This window comes from Myotis nattereri, assembly GCF_964212035.1.
Source record: "Myotis nattereri genome assembly, chromosome: 4".
Taxonomy (NCBI): Eukaryota; Metazoa; Chordata; class Mammalia; order Chiroptera; family Vespertilionidae; genus Myotis; species Myotis nattereri.
Window position 1 is genome coordinate 108,316,065 of NC_138079.1, and position 19,055 is coordinate 108,335,119.

The following is a 19,055-nucleotide window of genomic DNA, read 5'->3' on the forward strand; positions in this document are numbered from 1 at the left end:
AAAATTTCCAAGTTAACTGCATGGAGCTTCTTAATTTAATGTTTTAAATTTTCAGGACAAAAAAAAAAATCATCTTCCAAAAATCCCACACTAAATCCCTTGGCATTCTAGCATGCTTCCATTTGCTTTCTTAAACCACATGAGCTTTTAAAAGGCCTTGTGAGGTCTTCTGAATCTTGCCTTTGGGCCCACGCACAGGTGGCGTAAGGCTGCAGTGTACAGTGGCTCTCCTCAGCGGACCCCAGCCGTAGCCTGCAGTGGGCTGCTTAGCCAGACTGTTTGGGTCTGAGGACGACTTTCTGAGGAACCAGGTGGGGAAAACAGGAGCCCACCCTGTCAGACACGGAGGAGGGAACAGGCGTGGTTCTGCCTTCCCGACTCCTTGGAGATGAGCCCAAAAGTCGGGGGCTGCCCAGTGTGCAAGTCACAGAGTGGAGTGACTACACCCTTACTGAGGCTGTGCCTGGAACACTCCAGCATATGTTTCCCCGGGCGGGCTCTGTTTACTTAGCTCAGCGGTTCCTTTGAGCCCTGCCTTCACGTGCCAACCAGTCTTGCTCACGAGGATGGTTCGAGACCAGCGGGCGCCCTCCAGTCCTTTAAAAAATATATCTATTTTTTATTTCCCAGATTTTTCCTTTTATTTAGATGAAAACCTGTGAACCAGAATTATGTCTGTTTTTTAATACCTTTTTGTTACTTGGGTAGTGTTTATTTCAGAGGTTTTTTTATTTTTGATCTGCTTCAACACTGTAATGCTCTGTACTTTATAATAATCTGATAAGTAAAAATTTCTAGTAAAAGTAATTTTTATTAGCTAAACGTTTAAAAATCAATCTATGCTATAAATTCTCTTAAGAAATCCCAGGTCACCTCAGTTCTCTCTGTGTTACAGAACTAACGGCTAATGTATTTAAGTTCCTGGACTGCGGTTCGAAGCCCACACAAGACCAGTGTTTAGATTATGGGTCATGGGTGTTGATCGTGCTGCTGTGAACCGTTCTCGGACACAGCGTTGGGTATTTCAAGGAAAAATGGCGCTTCCTCTGACAGGCAGTCCTTTATCGCAACGTCGGTTCTCACCTGGGAAGCTTTACACAGACACGTTTCTGAAAACGGGTTGTTGGTTTAGAACATCTAATCTTAAACGGCTGAATGGAGGCTGGGGTTCGGATACGCTCTTGGGGGAGCTTGTTGGGTGTGGGCCAGCCACTGGCCGCTCGGGGCGGCACCTGGGTGGGCGATCTGCGCCATTTGAGTCTCTTCGTTGTTACTCTGAACAGCAGGGGACGTTAGCATCACACGTACAGGAGGTCACATCTTGCTGTTTTTAAAGTAGGGGGTTGTAGCAGAGTGTTCTAACTTCAACATTTTATTAAACAATTTAGATGTATGACCTGCCATAATCAGTCAGAACTGAAATTGGAATATTTAATGGTAAGGAAAAGGCACCTGATTGGCCAAAGCATTTTTGCTACTTTATGATCATATTTGTGCACTAATGCCTGTTACTAACCAGTCACTCTAACCCTGCCTGCTTGTGTCCCCACTAACTGCATGCACCTAAGGAGGCTGGCTTTGTGCTTTCCTGCTTGCTGTTAATGCTCTGAGTACAGTGTGTTCACGGTGTGGGCAGGGTCACAGGCTGGCCTCGGGACTGTGGCAGGGTCCGCCCACTCTCCTCTGTCCCGGGAAGGCTGAGGTGCAGGAAGCGCATGCTGAGTCGGACATGCGGGTCTGCATGCCCCTCTTATGTAATAGCAGGCACAGCCTGGGTCGTCTGTAAAGTGGTGGCATTTGTGAGAATTATTGGCGAGGGGATTGCATTTGATGAAATGAGAAAAACCACTTGCAGTTCTTAATACACAGTGGGTCCAAAAAAATGGAAGCTGTATGATTTTTATCTAGAAAAAAGTTACGTCATGTCAGCATTTTAAAACGTCCCTGCCTGGCCCAGCCTGCCAGGACCCGGATGCAGGGAGTTGGAGCCCAGGTGTCCACAGTGTGATCTGGTGCTCCGTGTGCAGTGGGTTAAAAGACAGGCCCAAGAGAGGAAGACACTCCTTAGCCTCAGGAGCCTGAGGGTCGCGGGAGCCCCTCATCTGCCGGGTGGCGGTGGGACAGGTCGCTCACTTAGTGGTCATTAAAAACTCGACACTGCTGGTTCTCGGTGACCTCTTATTAAAATTAAACTATTTTTATATCATGAAAATAATGCATTAAAAAATAAGCATAGATATTAAAGCAGATTGGGGACCTAGAAATAGTAAGAAATCTGCTCCCTTCTACAACTGAAGAAGTCCAGTGTTCACGTTCTGTTGTTTTTCCTTCTCGTTTTTTTCCCCCGAAAGGTAAGAGAGTACATGGTCATAATTATTTGCACATACAGGTCTTGTCTTTTTATTTTACTTGACATCAAATGCTCTTTCCTATGTTGTCATGTAGTTTTTATAACCATCTTTTTGGTGACTGCATAATATTTGATTAAGCAGATGTATTATTGCTTATAGTTGGGCATTTAAGTGGTTTCTGTTTGCAGTTTATTTTTCATAAGTAGATACCAGAGTCATGTCGCAGTGAACAGCCAATGAGACTGGTACTGAATCTCCTTGGCTAAAACGAGGAAAAGCTGCCTGAGGCTGTTGCAGACAGAAAGGCCTCTCCCGGCCGAGACCCTGAAGAGGGGGAAGGAGTCGTCCCCCAGACGCCGTTGACGGAGAGGGATGAGCGGCGGGAGGGTGGTGGACCTGATAGTGTAATTTGGAATGTGTTTGGCTTGGACACCTGTCGAAGTGGCTGTCAGAATAACCTAGAGATGTGAAGGGTGGTTTACAGCCTCGGCACATAATGAACAGTGTTGATGTGACAGAGACGTCTTCTGCGACCGGCCCTAAAGTGCAGAGTGCCAGTCCTGGCCCTAGAGGCCCGCTTCCTGATTATGATAGAAAGGAAGGGACCTGGTTGCAGTTGTCTGAGCCCCGGATCAGGGATGCACATGACACGTGCCCCCTGAGCCCCGATCAGCGGTGCACGGGACATGTGCTGTCTGAGCGAGGCTCCTCCTTTTGTTTTGTTTGGTTAATGTAACATCTGCCATATGAACTTGGCTCCAAGCAACCTGTGCTCAATGCACATAATGAAAAATGGTGTCTTAGGTAAATTCAGTGCCAGAAAGTTTAGAAGTATGTTACAGTTTTCTAAATAACCTTCTTACTAAAATGAACCAGACTGTTTAAGACTCAACCTCTCTCCAGAGCCTCACCACAGAGCATACAAACTCCTTTGGGGAGGAGGGAGTGCATTATGCAGATAGAATGGACTTCAGAGTCCACCCCGCCTGGCTCCGAAGCCCTGCCCGCGCTGGCCTTGTCACCTCAGGCAAGGATTGAGACTCGGAGTGTCCCTCCCTCATGTGGATGGTGGGCCAGAGCTGCCCGGGGCTCAGTGGGAGCTGTGGCGTGTGCTTAGCACCGCGGCTGGGGATGGCCTGCTGCTGACAGCCGTTGTCACGGAGACCGCCTCTTCCTGGAGGTGGCGCTACACACGTGCTTTTTGTGGGTAAATAGATGTGTTGCTTTCTTTTAAGAAATGATTGATGTGAGAGAGGGGCTGGGGAAAGAGACATAGCTGCCAACCTCAGCTAAGCAGGCAGTGCAGGCTGGAGGAGAGGAAAGGAACTCCTGAGAACATAGTAATGGGTGTTCATCATGAATAGCTAGAGGCATTCAGAGAAGCTCCAATCCTGAATTTTTGTGCGCTGTAACCAAAAAGCACGTTTGTCCTCTGAAGACACCTGTGGCTGGTAGGTGTTGAGTTTGCATGTGAACACAGATGTTAACCGGCAGGAACCTAATTAGCGTGCACACCCCTTGCATCGTGCATCCCCGGGCATGCTCTCTCCATAGTTCCTGTCTTGTTGGGCTCGGGAAAGGGGGGTGAATTTGCAAAGGATTTCTTGTACCAGCATTGCCTTGAGGCATGGCTACTTCTTTACCTGAGGCTATAGAAAGAGAGGATTGGAAAGATGGTTGGGCTAGATGAGTCTTCATCCATTCATTTGTTCTTTCTCCATCCGTTCATTCATTCATCCAACTGGCCAGCCACACAACTTATTGAGCATCTGCTATTACCCAGTCACTGTTGGAGGCACAGTGGACTCAAGATAGACACGGCCCCTGCCCTGCTGACTTCCCTTCTTCTGAGGACAATCTAAAACACCCCTTCTTCTGTGCATTTCACCATCCTCGACTATATGATTGGGGATGCAGTTCTGACAATCCAGTTGGTTTTGCAGTAACCATCAGATCAGACCATGTTGAAATGGCATTGAGTCTTTCCCTGCCGCCGCGGAGTTGCGCGGAGACGGAGGCTTGGGTGCGTTATCAAAAAAAAAAAAAAAAAAAAGAAATGGCATTGAGCACCTGAACTCTTTGACACCTTGCCGCATTCATAAAGCTAGAAATTGCTCTTGTGTTGTGGTACATAGGAAACCTTGAGGGACAGGTCTGCCAACCCAGGATTCCACGTGAGGAAAGGGACACCCCAGGAGGTAAACTGATCTTACAGCTCAGGGCGATAGGGACATGGGGTGGGGGGGTGGGGGGGAAGTGGCAGGAACCAGTCTCAAAACAGGGAGCCTCCCAGAAGTGCACCTGCATTGCCAGCCCTACCTGTGGGTGAGGAGCAGGTGGAAGAAGTACGCCCAGAGCAGGTCCCAGCTGGGTCGGGGCTGGTGAAGCCACCACAGCAAGGACAGCAAGCCGCTGGAGCGCACAGGGAGGTCCCAGCACACCGCCTCCCTCTCTGGCTCTCTCCCTGCTCCCGCTACGATTAGCTCTCACCAGCAAAGTGGAACTGCGGCAGATCTGAACACTCCCTTCCCTCTTGCCCCAGCCCTACAATCTCTAACGGAGCTCTGTCCTTTGCTAGAACCCATCTCCCAGAAAAACAGTTCCTCTGCTTGGTCAGGGCCCTGCTCGATCAGGGCTTCCTGAGGGTTGTGTCTCACTGCTGTGTCCTCACCGGTAGGGAGGTGCCTGGCCATGGCAGGTGCTCAGTAAGTACTAGTATTTGTGCGTGAGTGAATGGAGACACATCACCTCGCTAGGAAGAGGGCTGTGATTGGTCGAGGTATCTTGTGAGCATGGGAGTGAGGGGCAGTGGCTTGAGGAAGCCATGTATGTGCCATGTTGGTAAAGGAGTTCCTGCCAATATAAGACGTGAAAAAAGTGGAAATGTAAATTTTAGAAACAGAACAGTAGTACTTGCAGGAGATTTGTGATCTACCTTAGTAATTGTCAACCAGGGGTAATTGTGCCCCCAGGGGACACTTGGCAGTACCTAGAGCCCTCTCTGGATGGGGGGAGGGCGGGGGGGGGGGGCTGTGTGCCAGCTGCATCCAGTGGGTAGAAGGCAGGGATACTGCTGAGCAGCCTGCAGGGCACAGCACAGCCCCACAAGTGCCACCCATGCTGAGGTTAAGGGAGCAGTATTACCAGTAGGAAACTCGGCCTCCGGGGTGCCTCTTCCTGCAGCCCTGCAGCCCATGTGTGCTTAGGAGGCCTCTGGTAGTGCCAGAGGTGCTGGTGAGAGAGAAGTTTCCTTCCTCCCTCAGAAAGCGAATTTGTGAGGTGGCACCGAGGGCTGCCACAGGCTCCCAGAGGGCTGGCAGGCGGGAGTGGGCGCTGCCACGCAGCTGCCCCTGGGTCTCAGAGGCTTGACTCAACTTCCCGGGGCTCATGGTGTCTCTAGTAAGGGAACGTGTGTGCAGGGGCTGGCTCAGCTTCTCGGAGCCCCTGGGTGGCCTCTTAGGTGTGGCCATGCACTGATACCTCGTCTCGTGTTTTTGTCCAGACGCCAATTCGAGGGTGTCAGAGCCGCTTCGCAGCGTCTTCCCTGACCTGCCCTCAGACTCAGACAGCAAAGACGTGCCCGGCCGCCTCTTGCTGGACATGGACACTGATACAGAAAGCACCGCCCTGTGAAGAAGGCCGCCGCGGCCTTTCCTCCCCGAGAGGGAACAGGGCGGCGGGCGGATCTCTGCAGACCAAACAGTGAGCAGCCTTCGTGGCAGGCAGAGGACCTGGCCCGCGGGACTTCGCCTGTCAGCCAGCGGCAGTGCCGCCACGGAAGCTGAATGACCTGTGTCTCGAGGAACTTGGCTTTCTTTACGTGGGAAAGACATCACGCCAAACAGACCAAGCAAGCCTAGAGGAGGCCGCGCTCTTGCCGCGCTCCTCCCTTCATCAGTGCGGCCCTGGCGGCCCCTCGGGGTGAAGCAGAAGCAGCGCGTGACTGTCCCTTTAGTAACACGTTCACTATGCAGCTGGCCTCCTCCCCGCTCCTTGGACCTTCTCTTGGCATGAAGTGCGGTCTGTCTCTCCCTCACCATGCGCGTCGATGGTGGCTGCTGGATCCGCCGCCTCGGCCAACTGGATGTACTGTGCCTTGTTGGATTGCCAGGATGTAGAAAGAAATGTACTGTTCTTTAAAAACAATGTAATTGCTACTTGATAAGGACCGACATTATTCTAGTTTCATGTTTAATTTGAATTAAATATATTCTATGGTTTATATGAAAACTTGATTGTTCTTGGAGGGAAACCTGGTGTGTGTATGTGTGTTCACTTAACCAAAGAACTGTGGCTGGGCCCCCTGGTCTCACTGTGGCTGGGCCACCTGGTCTCACTGTGGCTGGGCCCCCGGGTCTCACTGTGGCTGGGCCCCCTGGTCTCACTGTGGCTGGGCCACCTGGTCTCACTGTGGCTGGGCCACCTGGTCTCACTGTGGCTGGGCCACCTGGTCTCACTGTGGCTGGGCCACCTGGTCTCACTGTGGCTGGGCCACCTGGTCTCACTGTGGCTGGGCCACCTGGTCTCACTGGCTGGGCCACCTGGTCTCACTGTGGCTGGGCCCCCTGGTCTCATTGTGGCTGGGTCCCCTGGTCTCATTGTGGCTGGGCCACCTGGTCTCACTGGCTGGGCCACCTGGTCTCACTGTGGCTGGGCCCCCTGGTCTCACTGTGGCTGGGCCCCCGGGTCTCACTGTGGCTGGGCCCCCTGGTCTCACTGTGGCTGGGCCCCCTGGTCTCACTATGGCTGGGCGCCCTGGTCTCACTGTGGCTGGGGCCCCTGGTCTCACAGGTTGGAGATGTTTGAAGGAATAGAGAACCAGGTCACAGCAGCGACACCGGCCACCAGGTGCCCCAGAGACTTTCCGCCTGGCTGTTCTCTCAGTGAATGTTCCATGGGTGAGGCCCTTCCTTTGCTCTTGCCAGTCCTGACACCCTTTCTTATCCACCTAGAGACACGTGGGCCCTGGTGGCCAACCCACTGCCCCGCGGCCTCATGCAGAAGTCAGAGCTGCTGCTCCCTGCGGGTTCCGTTTCCCAGGGTCTGGAAGGCACTTTCCCAGGATGAATACTGGGGAAGAGCTGATGGGAAAGTGGAGTAAAGGGAGGACAAAGACTGGACGCTGCTCGGTGAGAGCCCCTCCCGTGGCCCAGGTTTGGCCTTTTCCTCTTGGGAGTATGGAGCACGCTGCCAGCGCGGGGTGCCGGGAGCCATCCATTGATGGAATTGCTTGCTGGGCGTGTCCTGCGTGGCCTGTCCCAGCACACACTGGCCTCCTTCCACTACGAATTCACTCCGTGAGTTTAACTTGAGAAGGGCAATGCCGTGTTTCCTCTAACACAGTTGCCTGTGCCCAACTACTCCCTACATTAATTACATGGAGAGTATCTTAAATTCATGTTTGCTGAAGGCTCACGCTCCCCCTCATACACCGTCCATGCCTGACCTTCGCCGGGCCCCCGTTAGTGTGGGGCAAGCCCTACGAGGAAGAGGATGTCTGCCTGCCCTGCCCACGGTGTTGAGCTCCTCCAGGGAGCCCGCTGTCCACGGTCCAGCCCCTGCAGCTCCTTGGAGACCCGCCTCCGTGCTGCCCAGGCTCACGCGCAGGAAGCTGGGACTAGTGCCTGGGGGCTGGGAAGGTCCATGGTGAACATCCTCCCAGAATGTAACTCGTGTTCTGTTATCGCTGATTCTGAAATGCAAGCCATACCCTCGTTACCTTAAGAATGTTGTTCAGCCCGACCTGTGTGGCTCAGTGGTTGAGCGTCGACCTATGAATGAGGGGGTCACGGTTCGATTCCCGGTCAGGGCGCATGCCCGGGTTATGGGCTCAATCTCCAGTGGAGGGTGTGCAGGAGGCAGCCCATCAATACTCTCTCATCATTGATGTTTCTTATCTCTCCCTTCCTCTCTGAACTCAATAAAAGCATACATTTTTAAAACCACCAGCGCGGGGTGCCCGGAGCCATCCCAATGATGGAATTGCTTGCTGGGTGTGTCCTGCGTTTTAAAAAATGTATGTTTTTACTGAGCTCAACACCGTGGGCAGTGGAGGCAGACGTCCTCTTCCTCGCAGGGCTTGCCCGCACTAATTACATGGAGATCATCGCAAATGGCACGTGAAGGTATGTTTGAGCCAAATACGTTTTTGGAAGCACAAGTGCATCAGGGTTGCGTGTTCGCTGTCTGCTTGTGTATGAGTTCAGCTTTGTGCACACGAGTAAATTACATGTAAGCACCGGCTGCCGTTTCATGCTGGACGCTCAGCAGTTGGTTTTCGCACAAGGACCCGGAGTGGAAGCCAGGTCTCACCAGCAACTGCTAGGTGTCCCCCGGGTGGTCACTGAGGCCTTAGTCTGCCCCACGCGGGCCGCCCTGGAGAGCCAGCCTGTGCCCGACAGGCGTGGCCTCCACGCCCAGGGAGCTTGCCGACGAGCACCAGGAGGCAGGTGTGCAGAGGGGGGAGCAGTGGGACCACACGGAGGGGAGGTGGCGCCTCCGCCGAGAGAAGGGACAGCTGGTGCAGCCGCTGCGGGGCGAGGCGGCGGGGAAGCAGAGGGGAGGCGGCAGTGGGAGCAGGTGAGCCTTACACCCGGTGTGGAAGTTATCAAGGGCAGAGGGGCTGTGAGGGACGCGAGTGCCAGTCCGATTTGTATTTTCTGTCCCCGTGGCTGCGGAGCAGGGCATGGCCTGGGCGGGCCAGGCTGGAAGCAGGAGATCCCGAGGGGAGGGTGGAGGCTGGCCACGTTACGGTGAACACGTTGCTGAGGGTGGGTCACAGCGTGGTCCGGTGACTGACCATGGCCCTTCCCAAAGGTGAGAGCTGGTCACAGGGCAGCAAAGTCCACGCTTCCCCAGCCAGAGGCCGGGTGGCCGGTCAGCCCTTCGGCCACCTGCTCAAGCCTAGACCTCAGGGAACTAACTGCAGAAGTGGTGGGTGTTCCTCGGGCTCTGGTACCTGGGCAGGGGGGGCAGCCACGCCGGCGGGGGTGTGGGCTGTGGACATGAGAGGAGCCGGAAGACATTCGTGTTTTAGGGTCATCCCTCCATGCGCCACGCACTGTGCTGGGCGTCAGCATGAGGGCAGACACGCTGCCCCGAGGGACTTAAGCTCCCAGAGGGAAGACAAGCAATCAACGAAGTGTGACACCGGCCTTGACGGCACATGTGGTGGGCGCTGGGAGCGGGGCCTTCCTGGAGGAAGTGGTGTTTGCGCAGAGGCGAGTGAAGATGGAGGGATGGTTTAGGAGGGAAGAGGGTATTTGTAATCATGCTTAGGGCCACTGTGTGCAGCCCCTGTGCTGGGCCTGAGGTGGGGGTGTGAGTGAGTCTGATGAGCCCGCAAAGGGAGACCAAGTTGAAGCTGGAGGGCCTGGCTCTCGGAGCCCGCCCGGGAGTCTGGGGAGGGACTGAGGGGCCTCAGCAGCGTGGCTGCCTGTGGCTGGAGAGCAGGAGAGACCAGGGGCAGGAAGGCCGGCCGGGCGGTCCAAGGGGAGTTGGGGGTGACCTGGGTGTGCCTAGTGACAACTCTCTCTGACATGCATGTCTGACCCCAACCGGTGGCCGCAGAGCTCAGTGTGGCCGTCCAGAGCAGCGCCCAGCTCCCACCCTGCGGCCGGGGAGGGGCCCTCAGCCTCCATGGCGCCGCGGGCCGGCGCCAGTCCGGCGCTCGCCGAGCCGGCGGTGGGGTCTGCAGGGGCCTCATTCGTGCACGCTCCCACCTGGGCCCTTTCCCAGGAGGGCGGGATGCCCTGTCCAGGCCACAGCTGTCACTTGCATTTGCGTGGAAAAGCGAGGCGTGGGCAGGCCAAGGCCCGCGCTAGCCCACTGCCCCTTGGTGCAGGCTGCTCCCAGTGTCGAGGGCATCGAGGTGCCACTGAGCCGCCGGCTTTTCCTCAGCCCCGCGGTTTCCGGTCCGTGTTCCTCTGAAGTCTGGACACGAGGGTCCCTGGAGAGTCCACCCGACTGGTCACTTGTCAGGCCAGTAAGTGCACCCCTGCAGCCCCTCTCCCAGGACGAGGATGAGAGCTCATGGCTCTGGGCTCCCTTGCTCTCAGTGTGCGTGGGCCAAACTGCCCCTCCAGGTCGTGCCCTCGGGCCCCCGGTGACCCAGAGCAGAGGGATCAGGAGGCTGAAGCCCTCGCTGCAGAGGTTCTCGTGGAGTCGTCCATCCTTCTGGCTGGAGGTGTCGGGAGCGTCCTGGTGGGGACGTAAGCAGAGAAACAGGCGGAGCAGAATCGGGAGGCACACAATCCCCCGATTCTTAGCACAGGACTCCGGTGCCAACAGAGGCGCGTGTTCAAGGCCATGTCAAGAAGCAAGCATCACTGTGAGAGCCCGAGCCGGGGCAGCGAGAGCGGAGCGAGAGGCAGGTGCAGTCCACCCCGGGCACCTCGCACCTCGGCGGTGAGCGGGGAAAGGCGCGGCCCAGCACCGGCCCAGGCCCAGGCGTGGCTGCTTCCGGCTGGAGGTCTCCTGCGGGTTTGGCCGTTGCTGTCGCACGTGGGCAGGAAGAGGGAGCAACCAGCTTTTGGAGACAAGGAAGCTTCTTCCCTGCTCTCCGGTTTCCAGCTCCCAACCTTCATGCCTCTTTAGAAGAAAAGCTAATGTCCTGTTGAAAATGGCCCACAAACAGCCTTGAAGCCTCCTGGTAGACAGACAAAGCTTTATTCCCCTCATTAAAGGGCATTGGAAACGAGTTGAGGGCTTGGGTCTGTTCCGTCTGCACTAAGCAAAGTAGCCCCAGAGGAAGACGCCGCAGCCCATGCAGAGGACGAGGTTGATGTCCAGAAGGCCCTTCACCAGGGGGCGCTCTTCCAGGGACGCGATGGCGGGCTCCGCGCTGCTCCCGGGCTCCGCCGGGCCCGGGCCCTTGTCGTCCATGCCACACAGCCACAGCAGGACCCTCACCGCGCGGGACTGCTCCTGCTTCCCGGCGCCTGGAAAGGACCGAATCCAGGCGTCAGGAAGGGAGGAGGGGAGGGGAGGGGAGGGCAGGGGAAGGGAGGGGAGGGGAAGGCAGGGGAGGGCAGGGGAGGGGAAGGGAAGGGAGGGGGCCTCGCCAGTGTTCTCACGCCCTGTGATCAGGACGTCTGACCTTCCTGGCACCTTTCCTGGCAGGTGTGCCCAGTACTTACTTCTGGGAGGCTGCTCTACTCTGGGAAGCTGGGATATTTAGATTTTTCACCACTTTCAGGTCTCAGCTGCCCCTGGGCCCGCAGTGGGGTGCAGGAGCCGGCCCGTGGCATAGCCAACATGCCAGAAGATTCCTCACTTCCACCAGGAACTACTCTCTCTCCTTCCTTGAAGCACGTGGCCTGTGCCGCTTTAGGTTGACATGGTTCATAGTTATAAGTATGTGTTAAAGGCCACGCCTCAGGGCCGTGGGGACAGCAGGGCCTGGTGGGGCCTGGCTAACTGGAGGGCAGTCGGGCCTCGGGCACCTGCTCACAGCTCTACACACGGTCCATGGGCAGATGTGTGGCCAGTGTGGCCGGGCCTTCCTATTTTTCAAGAGAAGACGGAAATCTGGAATTGCATGTGAAACCTCAACCAGTGTGCGGTAAAGTGCCCACCGAGGCATCTGTTGAAAGTTACTAAAGAACCCACTTCCCTCTTCCGGCCTCATCAGACGGAACCCCCCTGGCGCGTGCTCCTGGGGGCGCCTGCAGCCGGGAGGCCACTCACGGCTGTGCGGTGTGGCCTCGCCCCCCGGGGCCTCCAGCGGCAGGTCGTGGCGGCCGGCCTCCTTCGCAGGGAGGGTGGTGGGTGGCGGGGTGGCTGCTGGCACCGGTGCCTTGTGGACCACGGGGTCATGGCGAGTGAACCAGGTCAGGCGGCTGACCTAGGGAGCAGAGAGGCCGTGAGACGGTGGTCATCCCTCTCTCCGCGCCCTGCGGCCCAGCTCAGCCTGCCGGTCTGAGTCCGCGCCCGGCCTCCCTGTCACTCCACGCCCCTCCGAGTTCAGCTCCCCAGGACCTTCTGCACACACTCCCCCACCTTCTTAACAAGCCCCGCCCTGGGGTGTGGGACCCCGCGGTCAGCCCCTCAGCTCCACCATTTCTGCGCCACGGGGGCCGCTGGGTGTGAGGCGCGAGGAGAACTGGGAGCTTTGCTGGGAACGCTGCACAGGTGTTTGTGCTTTCGCGTAGTGACCTTAGAGAGGATGAACCCCCAGAAGCTGCCAGCCCCTCGCGGGCCGAGAAGAGAGGCAGCGGGAAAGGCGGGTCCGTCTGAGCCTGCAGCCACGCCGCCTGACGCCCCCGTGCGGTCCCTTTCCTGTCACGTGCAGCCAAGGGTCTCAGTGGGTCCAGCACCAAACCCAAATGTACCCGCTCCGTGGGGGGAGGCTCTGTGAGCCAGCTCACGGCGGACATGGTGACCAGGGTGACCGCAGACAGAATCGTGGAGAAGTAGAGGTAGTGCACGTCCTTGACCACAGCGGGGCGCTCATCCGGCTGGTGACACTGCGGCTGCGTGTAGATGAAGTCCAGGATCAGCCGGATCAAGCCCAGGAGGAGGCCCACGATCAGACCCGCGAAGGCGCCCTGCAAATCGGAGCAAGGCCATCTGAGCGCCGCCGGGTCTGCTGGGGGCTGGCTCGGGCCTCCAGGAACCTCAGCGAGCTGCCTCCAAGCCGTCTCTCTAGTGACGGTTGCCTGTCTGCCTTTCGCATTCAGGTCATCGGCTTCCCTGTTCATGAGAAAGCCCATCAAAATAGAACCGGTGGTTGTTGAAGACCAGGTAACACCTCCCTGTATCTTCCTCCACAGAACTCATCCTCCCCAGCGACACCCACGTCAAGACACCCTCGGGTCCCCTCTCCAGTCCCCGTCTCCCCTCCTCGGGCAGCGTGGGGTCCTGCCCAGCGGGGTGGCCACCCACCTTCTCCGTGCTCCGCCTCCAGAAACACCCCATGATGAAGACCACAGCCACAGGCGGCTGCAGGTAGGAGCTGATGGACTGGATGTAGATGAAGAGCTGGCCGCCCTGGCTGGCCTGGATCACGGGGATCCAGAGGATGGAGACCAACACCAGAAGCAACACAAACACCCTGGAGCGGGCGGAGAGACGCCCATCAGTGCCGTGTTCCCCGAACACCTCTCGCTGTTTTTATAGCTTCATGGAGGCGGTTACAATCCAGTCACTTCTGGTGCCACCGTCACCACAATCAGATTTAGGACATGCATCGTGCAGAAAACTCCCCCATGCCCATGTACAGGGCATGCTTGTGGAAGAGAGAGGAAGAGAGAGAGAGAGAGAGAGAGAGAGAGAGAGAGAGAGAGAGATATCCCACTCTAAGCAAGCAGGTTGCCCCTTCGGACATTTCCCGGAAACGGGTCATACAGCTTGCGTCTGGGCAGTGGGCTTTCTTCATGTCTTTGAAGGTCACCCATGCATCGTGCCTCTATTTCATTCCTTTCTATTGTGACGAGTGTCCCATAGAAACCCTGTGTGTCTTCCCCTCGCGCACGGACATGGGTGATTCTGCGACCGGGCTGTTGTAAGGACACTGGACATGCCTCCGTGCGGACTTCTGTTTCCATCTCTAGGACAGCAGTCGCTGGGGTGTATGTACATGTACGTTCAGCTGTTTAAGAAACCGCCAAACTGTTGTGAGCGGCTGAACCCGTGGCTTTGTGACCTGCATGCATGAGTCCCGTGTCCCTGCCTCCGGCCTGTCTTTTCCATGTAGTGTGTGGTGGCGTCACGCTGTAGTTTCCTAGGTCACAGTCTTGTCTGGGAGTTTATTCTGCATTACAAGTCCTTATCAAATGCTAGTGTATGGTGTGCAGCTATTTTCTCCCGGTCTGTGGCTTGTCTTCACATTTTCTAATGCTAGCGAATTCACCATTTCTTCTTTTACAGCCATGCTTTTGGTGTCATACCCAGGAACTCTTTCCCTAGCCCAAGGCTGAGCTAGCTCTCAGGATGCACTTATCCACACAGAGCCCCAGGGTGCTTATTTACATGTATTTACATGAAATTTACATGCCACTCATTCCTGTCACTTCCTTTCCCCTGTTAGACATCAGGACTTGCAGAAGGCTTGGTAGAGAAACCTTCCCTCCGCCCCACCCCTAAAAAAACCCAGGACACCCTCCTCCCTTTACCTGGCTCACTGCTTTTCACCCCTCAGGTCCCAGTCCAGGTTGGGGACCCCCCTCTGAACCCTAGGTTTCCTGACTCGCAGTCATAGCACTGTTGGGGTTGCATTGCCTGGCTATTTAGCCTTCACTAGCTTCATGAAGAGCCGAGCTGTTTCTTTTCGTTGCTTTATGTCTGGTATCTGGCACATAGTAGGTGCTCATTGAACATCTCTTATTTTTGTTAATCCTCCTTGAGCATATTTGTTTCCATAGAGAGTGGGAGGGAGGGAGAGAAAGAGAGAGAAAGAGAGAGAGAGAGAGAGAGGGTGGGGGGAAGAATATCAGCATGCCCTGACTGGGGTGGGGATCGAACCTGCACCCAGATATGTGCCCTTGACCAGGAATTAAACCTGAGACCCTTCAGTCCATGTGTGGACCAATGCTCTAACCACTGGGCCACCGGCCAGGGAGAACATCTCTTGAATGAATGAATGGGGTCCTAATGCACCTCATTTTCGCCATCAGCGGAGGCTGAGGCTGGGTAAGTTGCTGGCTGGACTGGCCTCTGGGTGGGCTCAGCTTGCTCCTCCCCAGGACCGGGCAGCGCCCTCCCTGGCCCAGCCCCACCCAAGAAGAGCTCACCTGCCCACAATCATGAGCTCCCTCTCAGACGCCCGAGGCCGCAGGCGGTTCCAGAGGTCCATGGTGAAGATGGTGCTGGCACTGTTAAAGATGGAGGTGAGGGAGGACATGAGCGCGGCCACCATCACAGCAATCATGAGCCCTCGGAGCCCTGGGGGCAGAAGGGAGGTCTGTGGGCCTTGGGCTCCTCCTGCTCACAGCCCTGCCTTCACGCATGACCCCAGACCCAGGCCAGGCCGACCCCAGGAGGCTCACCTCTGAGGAAGCAGCACTCAGGTGGGCGCCATGAGGTGGCGGGGGCGCCCCTCCTGGGCCAGGGCTGGGCTTCACCGGGCCCTGGCTCTGGGGCTCACTCCCTCGGCCCCGAACCTGTTGCCTCCCACCACCCTCGTGCCCCTCCCTCCCAGCAGAGCCAGCCAGCGCCCTCCTTCCCGGGGGCGGGGGGTGGGGGGGCATTACCTGTGGGCAGGAGTTCCAGCACGAGTTTGGGGTACGCGATGTCAGAGCAGCCCGAGGGGTTGCCGCAGACCTTCTGGCAGATCTCGGGATCGGCACAGGCCACTTGATCTGGGGAGGGGACAGGCCCAGAGGTGAGTGGGCGCCCCCCTCCCCCCCGTACCGGGAGGAGGGTTAGGGCTCATAACTTCATGGCTCCGTGAAGTGCAAAGGAGCCTGGACTTTACAAGCATGACCCTCCTGCCTTCCCTGCTTGGATCTCCGTTTCCTCATCTGTAATTTTTAAAAATATATATATTTCTTTTATTGATTTCAGAGAGGAAGGGAGTGGGAGAGAAATAGAAACATCAATGATGAGAGAGAATCATTGATGGGCTGCCTCCTGCATGCCCCCCACTGGGGATCGAGCCCACAACCGGGGCACGTGCCCTTGGCCGCAATCGAACAGCTGCTACCACGGGAGCTCGGTGAAGCTGACCCTGGCGGCAGCCCCAGCTCAGCGGCCTGCATCGGGCTCCACCCCAACCAGCCCCCTCCTCCCCACAGGGGCCACCAGCAAAGCCTGAGCTCCTCCGGGTGCAAAGGACAGCACCATCGCTGACACGTGGCAAACGTGTTTACCTTCTCCTTCCCCACCTTCCCGGTAGCTCAGGTGGTTCAACAGCTGTTTCTCATTTAAATCTGTGCACACCCAGCTGCGCTGGCTCTGAACCCTCACCCCCACTTCCTGCACTTCTGTGCGCGTCCTGTGCTTCCCTGGGCAGCGTTCTCTCACGTAACACCCACCCCAGCCTTCCCTGGCCCCCAGGTAACCCCCCCTCAGCCTTCCCTGGCCCCAGGTAATACCCCCCCAGCCTTCCCTGGCCCCCAGGTAACCCCCCCCTCAGCCTTCCCTGGCCCCCAGGTAATACCCCCCCAGCCTTCCCTGGCCCCCAGGTAACCCCCCCCCAGCCTTCCCTGGCTCCCAGGTAACCCCCCCCACCAGCCTTCCCTGGCCCCCAGGTAACCCCCCCCCCCACCAGCCTTCCCTGGCCCCCAGGTAACCCCCCCCCAGCCTTCCCTGGCTCCCAGGTAACCCCCCCCCACCAGCCTTCCCTGGCCCCCAGGTAATACCCCCCCAGCCTTCCCTGGCCCCCAGGTAACCCCCCCCCAGCCTTCCCTGGCCCCCAGGTAACCCCCCCCAGCCTTCCCTGGCCCCAGGTAATACCCCCCCAGCCTTCCCTGGCCCCCAGGTAACCCCCCCCTCAGCCTTCCCTGGCCCCCAGGTAATACCCCCCCAGCCTTCCCTGGCCCCCAGGTAACCCCCCCCTCAGCCTTCCCTGGCCCCCAGGTAATACCCCCCCAGCCTTCCCTGGCCCCCAGGTAACCCCCCCTCAGCCTTCCCTGGCCCCCAGGTAATACCCCCCCAGCCTTCCCTGGCCCCCAGGTAACCCCCCCCTCAGCCTTCCCTGGCCCCCAGGTAATACCCCCCCAGCCTTCCCTGGCCCCCAGGTAACCCCCCCCCAGCCTTCCCTGGCCCCCAGGTAACCCCCCCCAGCCTTCCCTGGCCCCAGGTAATACCCCCCCAGCCTTCCCTGGCCCCCAGGTAACCCCCCCTCAGCCTTCCCTGGCCCCCAGGTAATACCCCCCCAGCCTTCCCTGGCCCCCAGGTAACCCCCCCCCCAGCCTTCCCTGGCCCCAGGTAACACCCCCCCAGCCTTCCCTGGCCCCAGGTAACACCCCCCCAGCCTTCCCTGGCCCCCAGGTAACACCCCCCCCCCAGCCTTCCCAGCCCCCAGGTAATACCCCCCCCCCCAGCCTTCCCTGGCCCCCAGGTAATACCCCCCCCCCCAGCCTTCCCTGGCCCCCAGGTAATACCACTCCCTCAGGCCCTTCAGAACTCTCCAGGTTGTCTCAGTGATTTGGCACCTGTGTCTGAAGTCTAGCTTTCTTTTTCTTTCTTTCCCTTTCTTCCTTTCTTCCTCTTTCTTTCTTGTTTTGTTACTCCCCGCCAGAGGATATTCTTCCATTGATTTTTAGAGAGGGTGGAAGGGAGGGCTGGGGCTGGAGCCTGCAGCTGAGGTGCGTGTCCTTGAGCGGAACTGAACCCGGGACCCTCCCATCCGCAGGCCCGCGCTCTAGCCCCCGAGCACACTGGCCAGGGAGAGGCCAGCTCTCTCCTCACCTGTCTCCCTCAGCTCCTCAACCTGAGCTAACTGACGCCTGCCCACCCGCTCACCCCCCCACCTGCTCACCCCCCAACCGCTCACCCCCCCACCCGCTCACCCCCCCACCCGCTCACCCCCCCCGCTCACCCCCCCACCCGCTCACCCCCCCACCCGCTCACCCCCCACCCGCTCACCCCCCCCACCCGCTCACCCCCCACCCGCTCACCCCCCACCCGCTCACCCCCCCACCCGCTCACCCCCCATCCGCTCACCCCCCCACCCGCTCACCCCCCATCCGCTCACCCCCCCACCCGCTCACCCCCCACCCGCTCACCCCCCATCCGCTCACCCCCCCACCCGCTCACCCCCCATCCGCTCACCCCCCCACCCGCTCACCCCCCACCCGCTCACCCCCCCACCCGCTCACCCCCCACCCGCTCACCCCCCCACCCGCTCACCCCCCACCCGCTCACCCCCCCCCACCTGCTCACCCCCCACCTGCTCACCCCGCCGACCACTGTGACTCCTCCCTTTCGCCAGGTGGACTCATGCCCACAAGGAGCTCCCAGGCCCGCCCTCTGCTCCGTCCTTCCTCGCTGACGGGCACCATGGCCTTCCCGCCCGCCTCCTGTGGCAACGGGGAGCCACTCCAGCTCCCCCTGGTTCTCAGGCAACACCTGCGTCACGGTGACCGTTTAGGGCAGGGGTCCTCAAACTACGGCCCGCGGGCCACATGCAAATGCAAATATTGTATTTGTTCCCGTTTTGTTTTCTTACTTCAAAATAAGATAGGTGCAGTGTGCATAGGAATTTGTTCATAGGTTTTTTTTTAAACTATAGTCCGGCCCTCCAACGGTCTGAGGGACAGTGAACTAGCCCCCTGTTTAAAAAGTTTGAGGACCCCTGATTTAGGGCCTCGAGGTCAAGTGCACCCTGGCCGCGGATGCTGGGGTGGGGCAGCATCTCCAGGCGAGGTTGAATATGAGCCTCTATGTTTCTATCTGCGCTGAAACTGCTCATTTACTCAGCGTGACCATGTGAGCCCACAATTTAAAAGCCCAGAGTGTGGCTTGTTCTCTTGCTAATGGGCATAAACCTAAGAGGCAGCAAAGCCCCAGGCCTTCCTTCCGCTGGGAAGCCCGAGGGCCAAGGTCCCCGCACCCCGCTGGTCCGCCTACAGTCCCCCGCACCCCCCACCCCGCTGGTCCGCCTACAGTCCCCCGCACCCCCCACCCCGCTGGTCCGCCTAGAGTCCCCTGCACCCCGCACCCCGCCGGACCGCCTAGAGTCCCCCGCACCCCGCCGGTCTGCCTAGAGTCCCCCCGCACCCCGCACCCCGCTGGTCCGCCTAGAGTCCCCCCGCACCCCGC

The 19,055-nt window shown here is 58.2% G+C and overlaps 2 protein-coding genes across 3 annotated transcripts in view; one reads left to right on the top strand and one right to left on the bottom strand.

Moving 5' to 3' along the window:
* The window catches only part of ARHGAP17 (Rho GTPase activating protein 17), an 80,978-nt gene extending 74,407 nt beyond the window's left edge, over nucleotides 1-6,571 (top strand). For both annotated transcript variants that reach the window (XM_081089647.1, XM_081089648.1), the window contains one exon: nucleotides 5,854-6,571. In XM_081089647.1, coding sequence (XP_080945773.1) covers nucleotides 5,854-5,984 — 131 coding nt within the window. In that variant the 3' untranslated portion in view covers nucleotides 5,985-6,571. The remainder of the gene's footprint in view (nucleotides 1-5,853) is intronic.
* A 4,430-nt stretch (nucleotides 6,572-11,001) lies between these two features.
* The window catches only part of SLC5A11 (solute carrier family 5 member 11), a 45,433-nt gene continuing 37,379 nt past the window's right edge, over nucleotides 11,002-19,055 (bottom strand). The window contains exons 12-17 of the mRNA XM_081090386.1: nucleotides 15,542-15,649; nucleotides 15,083-15,233; nucleotides 13,236-13,404; nucleotides 12,683-12,898; nucleotides 12,039-12,195; nucleotides 11,002-11,290 (exon numbers count right to left, since the gene is read on the bottom strand). Coding sequence (XP_080946512.1) covers nucleotides 11,079-11,290; nucleotides 12,039-12,195; nucleotides 12,683-12,898; nucleotides 13,236-13,404; nucleotides 15,083-15,233; nucleotides 15,542-15,649 — 1,013 coding nt within the window. The 3' untranslated portion in view covers nucleotides 11,002-11,078. The remainder of the gene's footprint in view (nucleotides 11,291-12,038; nucleotides 12,196-12,682; nucleotides 12,899-13,235; nucleotides 13,405-15,082; nucleotides 15,234-15,541; nucleotides 15,650-19,055) is intronic.